The following is a 21,335-nucleotide window of genomic DNA, read 5'->3' on the forward strand; positions in this document are numbered from 1 at the left end:
TACCTAGATCCACCTGCGCGCTCCAGCCTCCAGGCCCTTGCTGCCTCTGCGATGGAATCTGACTCATCTCCCACTCAGGCCCGCTCTGAAGAAATCCTCCACTGGGAAGCCTGCCCAGGACTTGACCCAGATGCCTCCCATGTTGGAATAACACCAGAGCAGCCAGCATTTCCTGACCCCCAAGCATAGTATGTGACCTGGCTGCTGACTCTGAACCAGCATCTCAAGATGCTAACTACATCACCTCCAGCTTGCCTCTGGTTTTGCCCTGAAGTGCTCTGTGACCCGGAGCCAGTGCCTCAACCTCTCCGAGCAGTCCTCTTGCAGCAGCCCAGCAAGGCTTCCGGGGGTGGTGGTGCAGGTCCCTTCATGGACAAGTGGCCCAGCCAGGTGGGGATGCCATAGGAGCCAGGCACAGGTCTCAGTTGGCTTGCTGCGACAGGAGGGCAGCTGGGGGCCCTAATCTTCTCTGGCTGTGACCCTTGCATCCCCCCGCATTCCGGCCCTCCTCTCCCACCACCCACCTGCCGCCCACAGAGACTTCAAGTGCACACTCTGCCTCACCGGCTGCCTTTATTGGGCATCAGCCCCAGGGCTCCGCGGGCGCAGGAAGGGGGTGGTGGGCGTCACTCGAAGCAGGGACTCTCCAGCAGGAGACGCGGCCAATGATACCACATAGCCCCCAGGACACTTGCCTCAGCCCTGGACCTCTCTGTAACGCACGTAGCTGACCCAGCAGGAGGGCGTGTGACGTCACGACCCTGACCGCCTGTGGGGCGGCTCCCCCAGTTCTGGGCTCACTTGGGGGCATTGAAGGGCACGGCCCGCTGGTTCATGGGGTTGTCTGGCGACCGCAGCCACTCCTTCTTGAGCAGCTGCTTCAGCTGCGACAGCCGCATGTTCGGGTTTTCTTGCTTGAGCCGCGGCAGCTGCGCCTCCTCGAAGGCGGTGAAGGCCGCCCGCATTCGGCGCTCTGGGTGCCGGTCCGCAGCCTCTTCTGCCACGCTAGGGGAGGACGGTGGCGTTAGGGGGCGGGTCCACGGCGGCCCCGCCCCCGCGCTCAAGCCCCGCCCGTTACCTGAGCACCGCGATGGCATCCTCAATGGTGCGTGCTTCCACGCTGCCCTCCTCCAGCACCCGGCGGTTCACATTCTCCTCCAGCGGCACCTCCAAGTGGCTCTTAGCTTTCTCGGCTGAGGGTGGGAGGCAGCCAGGTGACAGAGACATACACAAAGACAGAGAGAGATAAGCAGGGATGCAGAGTTCCAGAGAGATGACAGACAAGCAGCGGGGGAAGAGAGGGGAGAGAAGAGGCAGGCAGGCAATGAAGGAAGGGGGAGCCCTCTTGCCCTCCCAGCTCTCAACCCCCTGCCCAGGCCACGCTGCCCTCCTGACTTCCCTGCAACTGGACATACAGGAGGCACCCCACTCATGGCTGCTGTCTCCCCGGCCTCAAGGCACCTCATTAATGCCCTGGGGACCCCATGCGGCACAAGCCCAGGTCAGGTGCAGAGCAAGTAAATACAGGCGTGTGTGTGCCCATGCTCTCTGTGCTCAAAGCCAGGCCTGCCGGGCCGCTGCCCACCCATGCTTCACCACACAGCCCAGGCGGCTTCTCTGGGAATGAAGAAGGGGCTCTAGACTCAGCCAAGGTCAGCCCCACAGCCTGTCCTTTACTGGGTGAAAAGGCAGCTCCAGAGTGGGCCACAGCCCCACCTGGGTCCGGGGCTTCTTTGTGCTGGTGGTCTCGGCGGAGTGTCTCTTCAATCTGGGCCCGGGTGACCTTGCTGGGCGCAGCCACGCGGGGAACCTTGCCCCCCTTGAGCTTGGAGTCTTCCTCCTCCAGCAGGCGCTGCGTCTCCTTCTTGCGCTCCAGCTGCTCCAGGCGCCGCTTCTCCTTCTCCTCCTGGGGGGAGGGGGTGATCAGGAGTGAACCCCACCACTGGCACAGGTGGACTGAGGCCCTGCTTCGTGCTAGACCCCGTGCTAGGCACAGGGGACACCGCTGGGGCACCATGGGACTACCTGAGGGCTCCCAGACTGTATGACTATGGCAACAACAGGGAACCCTGGCCACGGCAGGTGGGTGGGTGGCTCCTGAAGGGAAAGTGACACCTAGGCTGGAGGAGGAGCCAGCCAGGAGGAGAGCTGGAGGACAGGGGAGTCCTTAGTGGTGGGAATGCAGGTGCGCAGGCCACGAAGTAGGAGCCTCCTAGAGGCTGGTGTGGCTGGAGCAGGGAGGGGAAAATGTGGAAGGACAAGCGGTGGGGAGGGGTTTGTATTGGATTCCAAAGGCAACAGGAGCCAGGGAGGGTCTGAACACATTTGTGGGCTGGAGGAGGGGTTCTGCCCTTAGGGGCAGTGTCCCCAGCCAAGTGTCACAAGGGACTGGTCCCACCTTTGCTCTCCAGGGAGACCCTGATGCCATCTGGCCTACAGGACTTGCCCTTGGCCGCTACCCCTCCACCATTCTAGGGGTTAGAGCCATGTTCTGGTTCATTTATAATGCAGGGCAGCCATAGGTGTGGAACATTCTGTCACCTCCCACCCACACCCACACAGGGCCCTGCAGCCCAGGCACCCCCACTTGCCTACCCTCTGCCTACAACTCTGCCATCTGATTCCCATGCCTTGAGGATGGTCCCCACTCCTTCAGTGCCCTCTGTGATACTACTGTAGTGGGACTAAGTGTCCCAGAAGACGACTCCATGTGCCTGAGGAGACCCCCTGGGCCTCTGACCTCTACCTTGCCTGCCCAGCAGGAAAGTAGGGGAGAGGTTAAAGGTTAAGGGCTCCCACACTTGTAATCAGGCACCTCAGGCAGGGCCACTGCGCCCTGATCCTCAGTTTAATCACCAATCAGAGGTAATGTCCTCCCAAGGCCCCCTGACCCCCGAATGGTGTTCATTCAGCCCTGCCTTGGCCTCGGCACTGGCTGCTCTCTCCTGCTGCACCAATGCAGCTTCCTTCCCTGGCTAAGTCTGGCTCCTCCTGAGCTCCTGGCTCCCTATCGGGCCCCTCCACCCCCTGGCTTTTTCCTGTGTTCCACAAATCCCTGCTTCTCGTCTTCTGACTATGTGGTTTGTCCTGGAGGCAGGCCCTGGCCTGGGTTTTGAACAGCTGCCTTCTGGCCCCAGGCCCAGTATCCAGTAGGTGCTTAGTAAAAGTATGCTGAATGAATGCATGCATTCCAAAAGGCTCTAATAACTCAGGAAAGACATGCGGCTTGTGCCCATTAGTCTCCAGGGACATGGGACTGAGGAGGGAACATGAGCATTTATACTCTGACATTCAGCAAAATTTTTTTGAAAGAGTCACTTGCAGTTTTTAAGAAAGAGCAATTAGCAATTGGCAGTATCTGGTGATGGGAGATGATAAGTCCGCCTCGCAGAATATTCCAGAGCCATAAGAAACGAGTCTCATAAATAATTGACATGGAACCCAGACAGTCAGGTGCTCATCGCCGAGTTGCTCAATATGAAACAAGTGGAGATGAAATGCTGACTTCCAGGTGGGGCGATGAATTACAGCCCCATCCATGGCTAATGCCTGGGGGCCAGGAGAAATACGGCTGTGGGACCCTATTTAGCTCAGGACATGGGCTTTGGGGTAGGACATCGGATGAGAAAGGTCTTCGGTGTCATGTGGGGGAGGAGGGGTGTTATTTTTTAGTATTTTGGAGTGAGCATGGATTTGCTTTTTTCTTTTTTTAAAAGATTTTATCTTTTCTTCCTTTTTTTTTTTTTTTTTTTAAGTAGGCTCCATGTCCAGCATGGAGCTCAATACAGGACTTGAACTCACAACCCTGAGACCAAGACCTGGGCTGAAATCAAGAGTTGGAGGCTTTAAAGGTTTTATTTTAGGGGCGCCTGGGTGGCTCAGTTGGTTAAGCATCTGCCTTTGGCTGAGATCATGATCCTGGGGTCCTGGGATTGAGCCCCGTGTCAGGTTCCCTGCTCAGTTGGGAGCCTGCTTCTCCCTCTCCTTCTCCCCCTGCTTGTGCTCCCTCTCTCTGTCAAATAAATAAAATTTATTTATTTTATATAAATTGTATTTATTTGTTTGAGAGAGAAAGCATGCGTGCACAAGCAGGCGGAGGGGGCAGAGGGAGAAACAGACTCCCCACTGAGCAGAGCTCGATCTCTTCTCTGCCTCTCCAGCTTTTCTCTCTGGATAGTGGCTATTTGGCAGACATTGTTTTTTCTTTTGGATTTTCAACTTTCCTATATTGTCAAAATACTGATAGTCAAAAAGCAAATTTAAAGACCTCCATGGACCCAATGTAGCACAGGGCATGGGGAGGGAACCAGTGGGCAATATCCAATTAAAAACGAGGCAGGATCCAGTCCCGCACACAGACGATGGGAAAAACTCACAAAAGTGACCGGCGCACATCTTACCCCTATTTTTTACCATTATTACCAGTCTGGGCAGGGACCTCTGACCAGCCCAGGGGACCAGGAGCGACAGCTATAAATGGGTGTCTGGCGCCACCTAATGGGCCCAGCAAGTTAGTACGAGCCCTGATCCACTCCCCAGACACCAATTAAGTACCCACTGTGTGCATGACCCTGGGGCCCATTAAGGGACAGATGGCCACCCCTGCACTCTTCTGTGTTTTTATACACACCTGGAAGAGCCAGCGAGCCCTGGGACCAGCAGGGTGGATACGGGGGACCTATTACAGCAGTTCCCAGCCTTGGCACTGCTGACATCTGGGGCTGGCTCATTCTTTACTATGGGGCAGAATGCCTGGCCCCCACCCACAGGTGCCAGTAGCACCTTCCACCCACTGGCTGTGACATCCAAAACGTCTCCAGATGTGCCAAGTGTCTGCTGAGTGCAGAATCACTCCACAGTGAGAAGTGCCAGTTGAGCCACACCCTGACATTACATGAAGGAGGGAAGTAAGCCCACACACGGTAGTGGCTGCCTTGCCATTCCCTACACATGCCAAGTCCTGGCTACCCCAGGGCCTTTGCACGAGCCTACGCCTCCACCTCCCTTCTTTCCCTTGCTCCATGTCCAGTGCCTCCTCACCCTTCAAGCCAAAGCCCCAGGGGCCTCCTGCCACCTTCTACCACGTTTCCATGTTGCAACCTTAGCCACAGGTGTGGGAGCCTGGAAGCCACCCACCTTGCGCTGTTCCTTCCTCATGACGTGTTTGTCCTCATCCTTCCAGTAGGCATCCTCCAGCTCCTTCTGCTTCCTGGCATCAGCTGCTGCCTTGGCCTCAGCCCTCCGTGCCCGGGCCGCTGCCGACTTGGTGTTCTCACCCTGGAACTTCTTGGGCATCCCTCAGCAGGCTGCGGGAGGAGGGCACGGACCAGTGAGTGGGGGACAGCCACCCTCGGTACCCCCAGACTCACACCTGCAGTCAGGATCCCCTTGGAGCCTCGATGGCCTTGTCTGGAAAATGAGGGCTTCAGACTTCGTGATCTCCTTTTTAAAAAAATTTATTGAGGTGAAACGCACACAACAAAAAAATGAACCCTTTTAAAGTGCACAATTTGGTGGCATTTAGAACATTCACAATGTGGCACAACCATCGCCTCAATCTAGTTCCAGAATATTCTCATCCCCCCAAAGGAAACCCCATGCCCGCTAGCAGTCACGCACCCTCTCCCCTCCCCCAGCCCCTAACAACCACTCATCTGCTTCCTGTCTCTATGGATTTGCCTCTTCTGGACATTTCATACACATGGAATCATACACGCTGTGGCCTTCTGTGTCTGGCTTCTCTCACTCGGTGTGATGTTTTCAAGGTCCGTCTCTGTTTTTAGCATGGCAGGGCTTCGTTCCTTTTTATGGCTGAGTAATATTCCACTGCAGAAATCGACTACATTTTGTTTATCCATCCACCTGGCTTGGACATCTGGGTTGTTTTCACTTTTTGGCTTGTAGAGTCATGCTTCTGTGGCCCCCTGGGGGCCAGTCTGTGTATGCTGCCGCTTATGAGGCCTCGGTCCCCAGGTCCCAGAGCCCTGAGGCCAAGTCCTCCTCACCCTGGGTAAGCAGCTGCCGTGAGCTGCTCCCAATGACCCAGCCCAGCCTCGTACAGCTGGAGATGAATAACAGCTGGAAAGGTGTTGACCAGCAGGGCCCTGGTCTGCGCAAGTCCCACGCTGGGTGCTGGGGAAGTGACGCACACAAATGGCGGGCACCACCCTCCCTCCACTGACCCCTTCATATGGACCAACTCCATAGAATGCCTCCAAAGCTTTAAACGTGGGGACTGCCCTTGTTCCCATTCTGAGGTGGGGAAGTCAAGGTACCTGGCCAGGTCACAGAGCACTGAGACTAGGGTCTCACCTCCAAAGCCTGCCTTCCAGGTGAGGAAGGAAAGGCTGTGAGGCCCAGGCCTTCAGCTCTCTGGGCCTCAGTTTTCCTCATCTGGGAAATGGGCTGATGTCCCCCACTACTGGGTTGTTTGTCCCCCCTGAACATCTCCAGCTCAGTCCCCTTGGGGAAATAGGCCCAGCATCCAGGAATGAAGGGGAGAGAATAGGGGGCCACTCTGACTCAGGACCACCAGGCCACCCCATTCCAGCCTCCTAGCTGTGTGACTTGTGGGGCAGGGGGCTCCCACCTCACAGCCCCACTGGAAACTCTAACATCAGCTCCTATTTGCAGCCATTGTGCACACTGAGTTCATTGCTTTATACACAGTGTCTGAGTGAATTCTCCCAATGCTGGTGTGGCAACAGATCTGAGACCTGAAGAATGGGTCAGAGGCAGCCCTGTGAGGATGAAGGGATGGGACTTTTGGGCAGAGGGCACAGGATATTCAAAGATCCCGTGAAGACCCTCAATCCCAACTCTGTGCTCCTAACCACTGCCCCACCCCGGGGTCCCGGCTGGCTCCTGGGGGAACATCAGTGCAGATCAGGATTCTGAGACCACTGGAGCCCCCCACTTAACATCAAGGGGTGGCCCCTTGGCCTAGGCTGAGACTGAGGAGAGAGCCCCATGGGGCAGAGCAGGGCAAAGTGGGGGAGATCAGTGGACCCAGAAGACTCAGGGATGAATCCTGGCTCTGCAATCACAGCCAAAGTGCTCCCCCTGAGCGGTGATACAGGGTTGGTTCCAGTCCCTCCCCGCTCAGGATGCATGAGCTGCCACAGGGGGTGTGCCAGCCTGATCCCGCACTTCCCCCAGCTGCTCCTCGGCCCCTAAATCGAGCATTCATTAGTGAGTGTCTACAATGTACTCAACAGAACATCCCCACCCCGGAATCCCCGGGCGAGTACCAAGAATTGGGAGTCACTGTCCAAGTTACAGATTAGGAAACTCCCCCACCCTACTCTCCCCTCACCTTCCACTCACTCAAGGGTGGCAGCCACACCAGCCTCCCTGCCATTTTTCAAACATCCCAAGCAGGTTCTCACCTCAGGGCCTTTGCACTTGCTGTGCCCTCCTCCTGGCTGCTCGTCACGCCTCTTTTTACCCAGTTAACTCCTACTTAAATTTCAGGGCCTAGGGCAGGTGTTTCTGCCTTCAGGAAGCCTCCTCTGAGACGCCCTCTCTCAAACCACAAACTTCTCTCCAAGGCACTTGTTTGGGTTGCTCTTTTATGTTCATTTATATGATTATCTGACAAATGGCCATCTTTCTCAGCAGGCTGGGAGCTCTGTGAGGGCAAGGACTACCTTGGTCACTGCTGTGTCCCTGGGCCCTGTACAGTAGGGGCTCAATAAGTGTTCTCAGCAAATGAATGAACAAGCATCTATTTCCAGAGTTCCCTCAGTACTGACTTCACACTCTGGGTTGTGTCCAAGCTCGGCTTCTCACTGTTCTTCCCACTCAGCTCCCTCTCCAGCCTCTGAGCCTTTGCTCTTGCTGTGCCCTCCACCTGACACAGGCTCTGCCATTTCCTCCTCCTGTGAAAATCCTGCCCACTCCCAGGGACTCTGCCCCAGCATCCTCTCCTTCCACGTCCCGCTGCTCAAGACCCCCAACTCCATCCCAAAGCCTGACTGGACAATTTTGATTCTCTCTTCAGGCCGGGATGAAATGTTGATGTTCCCTCAATATTAATATGTTGAAGCCGAAGCCTCAGTGTGGCTGTCTTTGGAGACAGGGCCAGTGAGGAGATGACAGAGATTAAGTGAAGTCATAAGGGTGGGGCCCTAATGCAATGCGGCTGGTGGGTCCTTGTAAGAGCCAAAAGACACCACAGCTTGCTCTCTCTGCAACAGGAAGACTTGCCTGGCTGCACCAGGAATCAAATTGGCTGGCACTTCGATCCTACACTTCCTAGCCTCCAGAACCGCGAGCAAATAAACTTCTGTTGTTTAAGCCACCCAGTCTGGTATTTTTCTAATGGCAGCCCGAGCTGACTAATACAGACAGCTTTTCTTCTCTGTGTGGTAAATACTTATTCACACACACACTTTTGTCACTCAGTAAACACGCACTGAGCACCTAGTACGTGTGGGACGCTGAGGAAAAGAGGCAGCACGGATCTGACTGCCAGCCTGGCTGGGAGACAGACCGTAAGAGTGACAATTTGCCATGAAAACTGTGATGGGGACTTGCAGGGCGCTGGGGAAACCTAGAGGGGGGTTTCTGACCCAGGCTGGGGGCTAAGGAGTGTCAAAGGGCTTCCTGAAGGAGCTAAGAAAAGGCCTAAAAGTGTGAAGAGCTCCGAGCCCCCCAGGACTGTAGGGGAGGCAGGCTGGGACGCGGGGATCTGTATTCCACGGTGATGAGAAGATGGGAGGGCGTTAGCACCGGGAGGCGCAGATCTGCGGGTAAGAGCCCTGGGGTTGGTGAGGAGGTGAACTGGAGGGGTGAGATAAGTAGGGAGCTCTGGCAGGGATCCACGGAGTGGCTCTGGATGGGCAGGGGTGTGCATTTAGGAGGGAATCAAGCCCCACGTGGTTGACTGGATGTAAAAGTAAAAGAGAGAAGATGAAGTTCAACACAGTCTCTTCCCAGAAGCCCTCCCGCTACCCCTTCTGAGCTCCCCCTGCCCGTCGTCCCTCTCCCCAGCCCTGACCCCACTGCAAGAGGCTGGGGAGCGTCCGCACCCGGCTCTGTTACCCCCAAGCGTGGAAGGTGCTCAGAGGCAGGACCGGAGCTGGCTGGCCTCGGACAGGACGCAATTCCTCCAAGTCTCAGTCGCCTGCTCTGGGAAATGGGCACAGCCCCTACGAGAGCCCTCTTGACTGGACGCCGAAAGTGCCCCTGTCTCTGAGCACCCCGCCTCCAGCCCTCCGGGAGGGGGGTGCTCTCAGGCCTAGCCGCCCCGCCGGGCCCACCCGCACCCCGCCCCCCCGGACCCCGGCTCCGCCCGCGCCCCAGCCGCTCCTACCTCCTTCCCCCAGCGCCGGCCCGGTCGCGAATCTGTGACGCCACCGCGGGGCTTGCGCGCGGAGCTCCCGGAGGCGCGTGCTGATTACGTCTCGGCGCTGTCGCCCTCTTGGTAAGGGAAATGTTGCCCTGGCCCCCAACTCAAGCCGAGGTTATCAGCCATTTCTTTCCCTCTTCGAGCAGAGGATATTTTATAAGGCTCCACCCTTTCCCTCACTTCAGATATTGGCCAACTATGAGGGGAGGGTAAAAACTACAATCTGGAATATTGCCTTTACCAAGATGGCCATTGCCCGGATGAAATATGGCCGCCTCCACTTCCCACGTGGTCTGGCGGCGTCAGGCTGGAGTTGCCCTGCCACCAGGGCGCGCCAGAGCCCACGGTCCACGCGCGGTCCCTAGAGCGCCAAGCCCAGGGGAATCCTCGCATGCCTTTACTGTCACTTTGCGCTTTGAAGGCGCTCTTCTAGTCCACACTCTCTGCTTCCCACCCGCGAAGCTGGGGAGGGAGGGGGCAGGAGAAAGGGGCAGAGAAATTAACACACTCCACCCGGTTCAGGTGGCGAAACAGGCCGAGAGAGAGACCAGGAACTGAATTTCGCCGAAATGTAACCGCAAGCAGCTCAGATCGTAGCCAGTCCTTCCTGACTTGCTCCACTCTCACCCACTCCCTTCAAACACACCTTGCTTATTTTATTCAACGGTTAGGATTGGAGGGCCAAATTGTCGGAGGCACCTATACTTTAGAGTTTCTTCATTTGCTGAGGCTTAGTGTCCTCATCTGTAAAAATGGTAGTACTAGGGGTCTGAAGGTGGTTGTACTGGACCTGGCTGTGGGGAAAGAAGCAGGTTTTAGATCTAGGACCAGTTCGGGCAGGATGAGTTGACCACAGAATCATTCTCGGAAAGGCAACCCCAGTGACACTGCTGGGAAGTCCCTGCTCTAAAGCCTGGTGGGTTCCCACTGTCCTAGAAGAATTCTTATAGCTCCTTATCTCGTCCCTCTCCTCTTCCCTATTCTCCCTCAGCTCTAGCCACACCAGGCCCCTTCCTTCAAATTGCCAGGTATGATCCTGCCTCAGGGGGGTTTGTCAGTGCTGTTCCCTCTGCTCCCAGCTTTTCCAGTAACCAGCTCCTCACTTCCTTCAGGCCTTGATCCAAACACCCATTCCAGACAAAGACGTCCCTGACTTAGGCAAGTAGTTGGTGCGCCATCCGCTGACTTTTTTCTTTTTATATTTCTGTCATAGCAGCAACTTGCTTTATTCATTTGTTGACCTGTTTGTTTTCTGCCTCTCCCACGTCTGTGATGTCTGTAGGATGGAGCCTATGTAGCTGGAATGGTGTTTATCACCAAGAAGAAGAGGCTAAGCATAAAACAGGTACAACTGACCCTTGAACAACACAAGGTTTAGGAGCACTGACCTCCACACAGTCAAAGATTTGCCTATAACTTCTGACTCCGCAGAAACTTAACTGCTTATAATCTATTGTTGACCTGAAGCATTACCAATAACAATCACTTGATTAATATATATTTTGCATGTTATATGTATTATATAATGTATTCTTACAATAAAATAAGCTAGAGAAAAGGAAATGTTATTAAGAAAATCATAAGGTAGAGGGATGCCTGGGTGGCTCAGTCAGTTAAGCGTCTGCCTTCAGCTCAGGTCATGATCCCAGGGTCCTGGGATTGAGTCCCACATCAGGCTCCTTGCTCAGCAGGGAGCTTGCTTCTCCCTCTCCCTGCTGCTCCCCCTGCTTGTGCTCTCTCTCTCCCTCTGAGAAATAAATAATTAAGAAATTTTAAAAATAGAATAAAGAACACTTTTTAAAAAAGAAGAAAAGAAAATGATAAGGTAGAGAAAATACTAGTAGAGGTAGAGAAGATAGAGAAAATAGTACTGTACTGTATTTTTAAAAATTAATTAATTAATTAACTAATTAGTAATCTCTACCCCCAATGTGGGGCTCGAACTCATGACCCTGAGATCAAGAGTTGCATGCTCTACCAACTGAGCCAGCCAGGTGCCCCAGAACTGTACTGTATTTATTGAAAAAAAAAAAAAAAGTCCTTGTATAAGTGGACCCATGCAGTTAAACACCCATGTTGTTCAAGGGTCAGCTTGCCATTGCTCATTATCAGGGCGTGAGATGTTTGGAGGTGGCAAAGCCAACACCTAGTGAACCTTCCACTGGTAAAGAGCCAGGTTTAAAAAAAATAATAAAATTTTTAAAAAGAGACTGCTTGTCACACTTTCCTGGGGGCAGGAAGCCTCTTGCTTCATATTGACATAACTCAGAGGTGTAGGTCAAGTGAATCGTTCCAGAACAAGCTAAATCTTCTGCAAGGTGACTTTTGCCACCAACCAGGCACCCTTGCTACAGGGTGCGGCTCCCAGGCCTGGGGACTCTTGGCTTCTATCATTGTGACATTCTGTAGCTCTTAGATGCTCACATTCTCAACTAAGTATTGAGTGTCTACTTTGAGCCTGTGCTGGGAACACAGTGACAAGTTAGACAGACATGGTCCCTGGTCTTCTGGAGCTCCCAGTCAGGAAGTCACACACAAAGAATTATGATCCTAATCATGGTCAGAAGCTATTCCCCACGTTGGGAGTGGGTTATGGAAACCAGCAGGCTGGGCAAAGAGGCCTTCTCAGAGGAGGTGGCATTTAAACAGAGTTGGGTGAAGAAAGGGTGAGAAAGGCATTCTGAGCAGAGGGAATAGCATGTGCAAAGGCTGGGTGATGAGTGTAAAGTGAGAAAGAAGCAAGCTGACCCTGACCTTGGCCAGCTGGGAGTTGGCCCAGTGTCCACAGCTAAGCCACGGTGCTCTCCTGTTGAACGTAATCCCACAGAACATCAATATCAGAAGAGGCCGCTCTGGCCAGCATGGAGCAAGACAAAAACAAGACCCCTCTGGTTGATCTGACCACAGACAAATACAAGGGCATGATCCAAACCACAGAAAGGGCCAAACCTCTCCATCTGTCCCCTGGCTAACATGAGTCACAGCTCCTTCTCACCAATCACAGCGTTGGCGCCACTTGGTTCCCCTGACTCCTAGGTAAAAAGTATCAAAATAAGTAGAGAATTGTCCCTACATCCTTGAGTCCCCTCAAGTCACCTAACATAAACCCCAGCTTCATGACAAGCCCCTCTTACTACCCTCTTTCCAAGATGCTCCACGGAGCGCCGTCTCAAGAAGCCAATCCACCCAACTTTGACTACGAGTGTGTTTCTGGTGGTTTTTGGCTGAAAGGAGTTAATAGGGATGGAGGTCCCCCATGACCTCACTGCCCCCACCTGGGCCCCTCCAAGCACTCTTGGGAAGCATCTTTCCTTGCCTTTTCCGCCTTCCGGTAGCCCCAGGCGTCCCTCAGCTTGTGACCACATCACTGCAATCTCTGTCTCCTTCTTCACCTGTCCTCTTGTGTCTCTTATAAAGACGCTTGTCATTGGACTTAGGGCCCACCCTAAATCCAGGATGATCTCATCTCGAGATCCTTACCTTAATCATACCTACAGAGGCCCTATTTCCAAATAAGTTGCCGTTCTGGGGGTCGGGAGGTGAACATACTTTGCGGGACCACCATCCCCTCGTGACAAGTGCCTTGAGGGTTGTGAGTCCCGTGAGAGGAAAGGTCTGTTGGGAGAGGAGAGGCTGAGGCCCAGTAAGTCACCCTTGACTCAGCGCTGGTGGCTGAGGTGCTTGGACCGGCATACTTTGGACAAACTTTTCACTGTTCCGAAATCTTAAAGAGAAAAAAGAAAACCCTAAAAGGTCATCTCCTCCAACCGATCCTATCTTTGTGTCTCTGAGAACTGCTTTTTTAGCTCTATCTGCCTGGAGCCAGGGGGTGCATCCGGCCTCTGATGGGTATCGGCCGGCCTCTAGCAAAGTCCTGAAGTTGCGCTAACCCTTCTCCATCAAAAGCTGCCCCTCTTCCGGGCCAAGCACCCGTGTCTTTCATATTTCCATCAGGCTAACTCGGACACGGCTCTCTCTGCTGTCCCCACCAGGGACAATTTGGAATGCAGTTTAGAACTGCAGTGGCCACTATGGGGACTTTCATTGGACGGGGATCTAGAAACAGAAAAAAAAAACTGTCACAAAGAGATCATCTGTTGCATCTGTCTAAATAGAGCCTTTGGCCAAACATAGGATACACCCCTTTGTTTGTTTCAGACCTCGGGGCGTCTGTAATAAGTGCTGGCTCTGCGATCTAGGGCTTGATGAGGTTGTCAAGGACCTAAATTAGTGTTTTAAACTGAGTGTAGTGGCTCTGTTTTGTGCGTGCGTGCATGTGCCAAATGGATTTTCCTCCACCGAAACTTCACCCCCTAAGGATTCTAATGATCCTTTGACAGTGGAAATGTCAGGTCTGAAGATGACTCCCCGCACTTCTTTCTTCTGTCTTTCTCCCTTTTCCTCCTCACTTGGGAAACTTTAAAGCTGAATATCATTGCCTTTCTGTGCCTGTTCTCAGAGTGTCTGCTCCAGCAAATGGGACAAAAATGGCTAAAGGAGGGGCGCCTGGGTGGCACAGCGGTTAAGCGTCTGCCTTCGGCTCAGGGTGTGATCCCGGCGTTATGGGATCGAGCCCCATATCAGGCTCCTCCACTATGAGCCTGCTTCTTCCTCTACCACTCCCCCTGCTTGTGTTCCCTCTCTCGCTGGCTGTCTCTATCTCTGTCGAATAAATAAATAAAATCTTTTAAAAAAAATGGCTAAAGGACACAAAAACCTGTTCATACCTGTTTATAACAGCACTGAGGACAGTTGTCGAAAAATGGAAACAACCCAGATGCCCACAAACAGATGAATGGATGAACAAAATGTGGTTCATCTATACAGTGGAATATTCTTCGGCCGTAAAAAGCAATGAAGCTCGGACACACGTTTTGGTATGGAAGAACATGGAACACATCATCCTGAGTGAGTGGAGCCAGACTCAAAAGGCCACACGTTGTAGGAGCCCATGTATATGAAATGTCTGGAACAGGCCGATCCGTGGAGACAGAAAGCAGACTGGTGGCTGCCAGGGGCTGGGGGAGTGCCTGCTCATGGGGATGGGCGTCTCCTTTTGGTCGGATGGGAATGTTCTGGAACTAAACGGAGGTGATGGTTGTATCAAATGCCGCTGAATTTTGCCTTGACTTCGGCACTGTCAGACCCTGAGCGCAAACCCCAGTTGCGCTATGCTGTACCTGGACTCTGGACCCACAGAAAGTCAGAGATAAGAAATTTCAGCTGCTAAGTGTGTGGTCATCAGATGCGGCAGCCATGGAAAAGGAAGTCTGTTTCTAAGGAAGAAAGAGAAAACGCTGGTCATTAAACTTCATTGTAACGTGCCTTTCTTTCTTTCTTTTTTTTTTTTTTAAGATTTTATTTATTTATTTGACAGGGACAGCCAGCAGAGAGGGAACACAAGCGGGGGGGTGGGTGGGAGAGGAAGAAGCAGGCTCCCAGCAGAGGAGTCTGATGTGGGGCTCGATCCCAGAACGCTGGGATCACGCCCTGAGCCAAAGGCAGACGCTTAACGACTGCACCACCCAGGCGCCCCAATTTCTTTGCCATGTTTTTACTTAATGCAAAATGCAAACACTATATATATATGTGTGTGTGTGTGTATGATTTATTTTGTCAACACTTCCTGGTTTTGAGAATGTCCTTAAGTTACCTAGGATGTTATTTTTCATGGTAGCTTTGTGATCAGTACAGGGAACCACTCTGTACTATCTTTGCCACTTCTTCTGGGTCTTTAATCATTTCAAAATAAAAACTAGGGGGAAAAACCCTTTTCTCTCTCTCTCTCTTTTTAAAGATTTTATTTATTTATTTATTTATTTATTTATTTATTTATTTGACAGAGAGAGAGACAGCCAGCAAGAGAGGGAACACAAGCAGGGGGAGTGGGAGAGGAAGAAGCAGGCTCCCAGCAGAGGAGCCCGATGCGGGGCTCGATCCAGGACTCCAGGATCATGCCCTGAGCTGAAGGCAGATGCTTAATGACTGAGTTACCCAGCCACCCCTCTTTTGATTTTATTTATTTATTTGAGAGAGAGAGTAAGAGAGAGCAAGAGTACGAACAGGGAAAAGGGCAGAGGGAGAGGGAGAAGCAGACTCCCCACTGAGCAGGGAACCTGACATGGGATGTGATCCCAGGACCCTGGGATCATGACCTGAGCTGAAGGCAGACGCTTAACTGACTGAACCACCCAGGCGAAAAAGACCTTTTCATAACCGTATCTGAGCACAGAGAAAAACAAGAACACCCTATAAACCACAAAAATGGCCAAAAATCCCCCTTCCTGGCTACCAGGAACAATTGTCATTTACAGTTACAGCTGCCACGTCACCCCATTCCTCCTGTCTCCTAGACAAAAATCGAGATGCCCAAACAGAGAGTCATTCCCCCCACCTTCCTGTTTGGGGCAAATCCAGAGCAAAATTATCCTTCCCTGAACCCAATACAAACAAGCCCCTTCTTGTCCCAATGATATGTGTCTTGCTTGTTGTGGCAAGCCCGTAACCGACACACCCAGCATGGTCCAACCAGAGCTTCTGCCAGGGTCTGGCCAACCCACTGAGAAGAGGGTGCCATGGACAAGGCTGCTGGCCTTGGTCAGAGCCCAGAATATGCTCAGAGGGACATGCTCGAAGGTTACTGTCCCTAAAATCCCCAAATTCTAGGAATCTGATACTTGAAGACTCTAGAACCTTTTTCCCCCCTCTTAATTTGGAGTAAAATATAAATCACATCCATTTTAACCATGTTGAAGTGCACAGTTCAGTGGCATTAAACACATTTGCATTGTTGTGTGGCCATCACCAGTCTCCATCCATAGAACTTTCTCCTCATGTCAAACTGAAACTCTGTCCCCATGAAACACTAACTACCCCCATTTTTGGTTGGTCAAGCCAAAGATTGGCAAATGTTGTTTATCTTTTTAAGTAACTAGCTCTTCGTTTCATTGAACTTTTCTATTGTCTTTTTAGTCTCTAGTCATTTATTTCCACGCTGATCTTTATGATTTCCTTCCTTCTACTAATTTTAGGCTTTGTTCGCTTTTCTTTTTCTAGTTCCTTTGGGTGTTAAGTTAGATTGTTTATTCATGATTTTTTGGGTTTGTTTTTAGAGGAGAGCCTGTATTGCTATGAACTTCCCTCTTAGAACCCCTTTGGCTACATCCCCTAGATTTTGGTACATTGTATTTCTATTTTCATTTGTCTCTAGGTAATTTTTTTCTCCTTTGATTTATTTGATGACCTATTGTTTTGTTCAGCAACAACCTGTTGAATCTCCACATTTTTGTGGTTTTCCCAGTTTTCTTCTTGTAATTGATTTCTGGTTTTATAACATGGTGGTTAGAAGAGATGCTTGATATGATTTCAGTCTTCTTGAATTTATGGAGACTTGTTTGTGGCCTAACATGTGATCTGGAATGTTCTATAAATGTATGTTAAGTTCATCTGGTCTAATGTGTCGCTTAAGGCCACTGTTTCCTTATTGGTTTTCTGTCAGAATGACCTATCCCACGAGGTGAAGGGGGTGTTAAAGCCCCCTACTATTATTGTATCACTGTCAAATTCTCCCTTTAGGTCTGTTAATATCTGTTTTATATATTTTGATGCTTCTTTTTTTAAAGATTTTATTCATTTATTTGAGAGAGAGAGAATGAGGAGAGGGGCAAAGGAGGAGGGAGAGAAAGGGAGAGAATCCCAAGCAGACTCCACACAGACTCCACACAGGGCTCAATCTCACAATACCAAGATCATGACCTGAGCAGAAACCAAGAGTCGGCTGCTCAACTCACTGAGCCACCCAGGTGCCATATATATGTATATATGTTTATAAATGTTATATCTTTTTGCTAATAGCCCTTTTATCATTATGTAATGCTAAAAGCAATCTTGAGAAATAGGAAAAAAGCTAGAGGTATCATGCTCCTTGATTTCATTTTTTTTAAGATTTTATTTATTTATTTGAGAGAGAGAGAGAGTGAGTGGTTGGGAGGGGCAGAGGGAGAGAGAGAGAGAGAGAGAAGCAGACTCCCTGCTGAGCAGGAAGCCTGAGGGGCTCAATCCCAGGACCCAGAGATCACAACATGAGCGGAAAGCAGACACTTAACCTACTGACCCACCCAGGCTCCCCATGCTCCTTGATTTCAAATTATACTACAAAGCTATAGTGATCAAAACAGTATGGTGTTGGCATAAAAACAGACACACAGATCATGGAACAGAATTAAGAGCCCAGAAATAAACCTATACATATACGAACAGTTCATTTATGAAAAAGGAGCCAAGAACTTTCAATGGAGAAAGGAAAGTCTCTTCAATCAATGGTGCTGGGAAAACTGGACAGCCACATGCAGGAGAATGAAACTAAACCACTATCTTATGCCATAGACAAAAATTAACTCAAAATGGATTATTAAAGATCTGAATTTAAGACCTGAAACCATAAAATTCCTAGAAGAAAACATAAGTGGTAGACTCTTGACAGCAGTCTTAGAGATGTGTTTGTGGGACTGACTCCAAAGGCAAGAGAAACAAAAGCAAAAGTAAACAAGTTGGACTATATCAAACTGCACAGCAAAGGAAACCATCATCAAAATGAAAAAGCAACCTACAGGACAGGAGAAGATATTTGCAAATCATATGTCCAATAAGGGGTTAATATCCAAAATATATAAAGAACTCCTATAACTCAACGATTTTTAAAAACCCAATTAAAAAATGGGCAGAGGATCTGAACAGATATTTTTCCAAAGAAGACGTAAAGATGGCCAACAGGTATGTGAAAAGGTGCTCAATGATGTGGAGAACAAGGGCAAAAGAAAACATTAAAGTGCCTTATACTTACAGCCCATTAACAAGTCCTTGAAACAGGCAGAGTGACCTTCCTCTAGGAACTCAACTGCCTCAATGTTAATACTTGGCTAAGGGCAAAACATTATCATTATCATTAACATTATCCCGACCTCCAGGATCCTGTAAGTCTCCTTTATCTCTACGCCCCTCCAAGATACGTGTTAGCAATCATCCTCTAAGCATATGGTCCTCTGATATACATCTGAAGGGTCTCATGACTGAGTTTTTACTAAACAAGTAATAAAATATATAAAATAAAATTTTCCTTCTTTAAAAAGATTTTAAATCTTTTAAAAAATCCTCTGCCTTCGGGGCGCCTGGGTGGCACAGCGGTTAAGCGTCTGCCTTCGGCTCAAGGCGTGATCCCGGCGTTGTGGGATCGAGCCCCACATCAGGCTCCTCCGCTATGAGCCTGCTTCTTCCTCTCCCACTCCCCCTGCTTGTGTTCCCTCTCTCACTGGCTGTCTCTATCTCTGTCAAATAAATAAATAAAATCTTAAAAAAAAAAATCCTCCGCCTTCGGTTCAGGTCACGATCCTGGGGTCCTGGGATCGAGCCCCACATTGGGCTCCCTGCTCAGCTGGGAGTCTGCTTCTCCCTCTCCCTCTCCTTCTGTGTGTGCTTGCGCTCTCTTGCTCTCACTCTTTCTCAAATAAACAAATAAAAATCTTTAAAAAAATAAAAATAAATAAGGATTTTATTTGTTTGAGATAGAGACCGTGTGCAAGAGCGTGAGCAGGGGGGAGGGACAGAGGGAGAGGGAGAAGCTGCTCCCTGCTGAGCATGGAGACCGATGGGGGCTCCATCCCAGGACCCTGAGATCATGACCTGAGTTGAAGGCAGATGCCTAACGGACTGAGCCACCCAGGTGCCCTATAGGACCTTTCCCTAACAACAGCTAGCTCCCTCAAGGTCCCGGAAACCTTGCTTCCAAAATTCCTTAAAGACTTATGCTACCCCTTAACCCCCTCCGAACTTGAAAGTATATAATGAGTCACCTGTCACAACCCCAGTACAGCTCTTTCTGCCCACGGGTCCTGTCCACGTGCTTTAATAAAACCACCTGTTTGTACTGAAGACATCTCAGGAATTCTTTCTTGATCTTTTGCTCTGAACCCCAACATTTCCACATCATTCTGGTTCTGAACATGGCTTCTCATCTGGACTCACAGCGGCGGTGCAAACTTGGTGAGTTACTTCCTCTTCTCTTCTTTTACTTTCATTCCAGGGACTTTTCAAGGAGTACGATCTTACTGGAACACTTTGATATCGATTGTTCAGGCCGCAATCCTCTAGTTCGTGGCTACTCTACAGGGAGCAGAAGCCAAAAGGCTGGAAGTTAGTACCCTGGCCAGGATGGTAATAAGACCCAGAAACTTGATGCCCTCTCTTGATTCCTGTCCTCATACAAAGTTGTCTGTTTTGGGCATGGGACAGCCTCCTAAGTCACCAGGATGGCTGCTGATCTTTAAGATTCCCGTGTGAGGTTTCCTTCTCATTGGTCTAATGTGATCCCTTCCACATCCCTGGTCTAGCCGCTTCTGACCACAAGACCTCCACTCAAAGCTGGCTGAAACCAGTACCCAACTGCATTAAAACCAAACTCCAGACCATTTCCTAGGGAAGGTGGCTGTAAAGACTACATGTGTTGGACTGTCGCTTAGACCATGATGGATTTCTATCTTTACTGTTTTCCATCAATGTCCTCTACTAACCACTTAAACTACAAAATTGGGTAATTTACCCTTGGAAAACTTTTCTAGTGTTTTCCATGGGTTAAAAATGGCACGGCCTTCATAGCACAGCACAGCACAAGCCTTCACGGCATGGCATGGCACGATATTTTGGCTATACCAGGTACGCATCTGTACCCTACAATGCAAAGGGGAAGGGGGAGGATGCCAGCAGGACAGTGATCATAGTAATTTTGTTCGAGGGATGCCTCTGGTCACTTTTAACACCCAGAACCTCTGACATATCCTGCATGGGATGCCACCTGGGAGTTGGGGGGATTTTCATGGTAATGGACTTTCTAGGCTTCTTTTTCAGTTCCTAAGGACTCTCCCTTGGGATGCCTTTTAACCCACTGGAAACCATGCAGATTGCAAAATTTAAGAAAGGACTGAACTCCTGTAACACAGCATGGCCTCAGTATGGTCTATCAATTAGATCTCCTCTGCAGGAACAGGGCAAATGGAAGGAGGTACTATAGGTCCAGGCTTTCACGACTCTAAATCAGGACCCGGATCTAAGGGCCTCTTGCAGAATGTAAACCCAGGCCAGTAAAGTCCCTCCTGATATATTGGATGATAATTATCTAAATAGGCCTCCTCCTGATAGAATGCAGGTTGCTGGAGGAAACACAAGCCATTCCTAATGAAGGGGATGCTGACCCTCTCTTACTGTCCGTCCTCCTAATAGATGTGGGGGCTTCTCCTTCATTCATTTCCCAGGTTAATGGCAACGATAATTGGAGCCAACTGTCTCTGGTTAGTCTACCTCGGGCCGGGGACTTGATGAAATATTCCCAAGTAGCTGCCAAAACTCCTTTTGTTTCAGGGACGTTCCCTGTCTTCTCTGGCCCCATATGAACTGCCTATTTCCACTTTGGTGGAAAAAAAACATGGTGTCTGATCATCTGGCTGAGCTGATGAGGTTTAGGACCGGGAAACCTTTTTCTCTGCCTTCTGGCAGCACTTCACCTCTTCTGCCTCTCCCTCCCCCTCCTCCTATTTTTGCACCACCTTGGGTGCATCCTGCATAACCAGCTTCTAGAACATCCTCAGTGCCTCCAGCACCATTGGCTTCTCCTTCTACCCTCACTACCAAGGAGCGAAGAAGAGCACCCCCTGGACCTAACACCACCCACTCCAGCTAAGGCATTGATACTGAACGTAGGTCTGTGCTTTTGACTTCTTATTGCAGAGAAACTAAGGATATTTGGGTCTGTTGGAGAGCATGCTTTGTGCTTAAATGTATCCAAAATTTGTCATCTAAAGAGTTCTGGAGAGACAGCTCACAATTGGTTACTCCTTGGTTTTCACTGGAGACTAAGGTTTCTAAGAGTGCAAAATTCAGCTAAATGTAATTAATACTGATGGAAAGAAGGAAAGCAACTCTGTATGGGTAAGAA

The 21,335-nt window shown here is 50.5% G+C and overlaps 1 protein-coding gene across 1 annotated transcript; it reads right to left on the minus strand.

Annotated features, from left to right (window-relative positions):
* Nucleotides 1-556: 556 nt before the first annotated feature.
* On the minus strand, nt 557-9,450 carry CCDC124 (coiled-coil domain containing 124). Its single transcript, XM_008703952.2, has 5 exons — nt 9,317-9,450; nt 5,137-5,306; nt 1,717-1,906; nt 1,079-1,193; nt 557-1,005 (listed from the first exon to the last, which is right to left on the minus strand). The coding sequence occupies exons 2-5, from the start codon at nt 5,293-5,295 to the stop codon at nt 798-800; spliced, it is 672 nt and encodes a 223-aa protein (XP_008702174.1). The 5' UTR covers nt 5,296-5,306; nt 9,317-9,450; the 3' UTR covers nt 557-797.
* Nucleotides 9,451-21,335: the final 11,885 nt, after the last annotated feature.

Source organism: Ursus maritimus, unplaced genomic scaffold, assembly GCF_017311325.1.
Source record: "Ursus maritimus isolate PB19 unplaced genomic scaffold, ASM1731132v1 scaffold_14, whole genome shotgun sequence".
In the NCBI taxonomy this organism is placed as follows: Eukaryota; Metazoa; Chordata; class Mammalia; order Carnivora; family Ursidae; genus Ursus; species Ursus maritimus.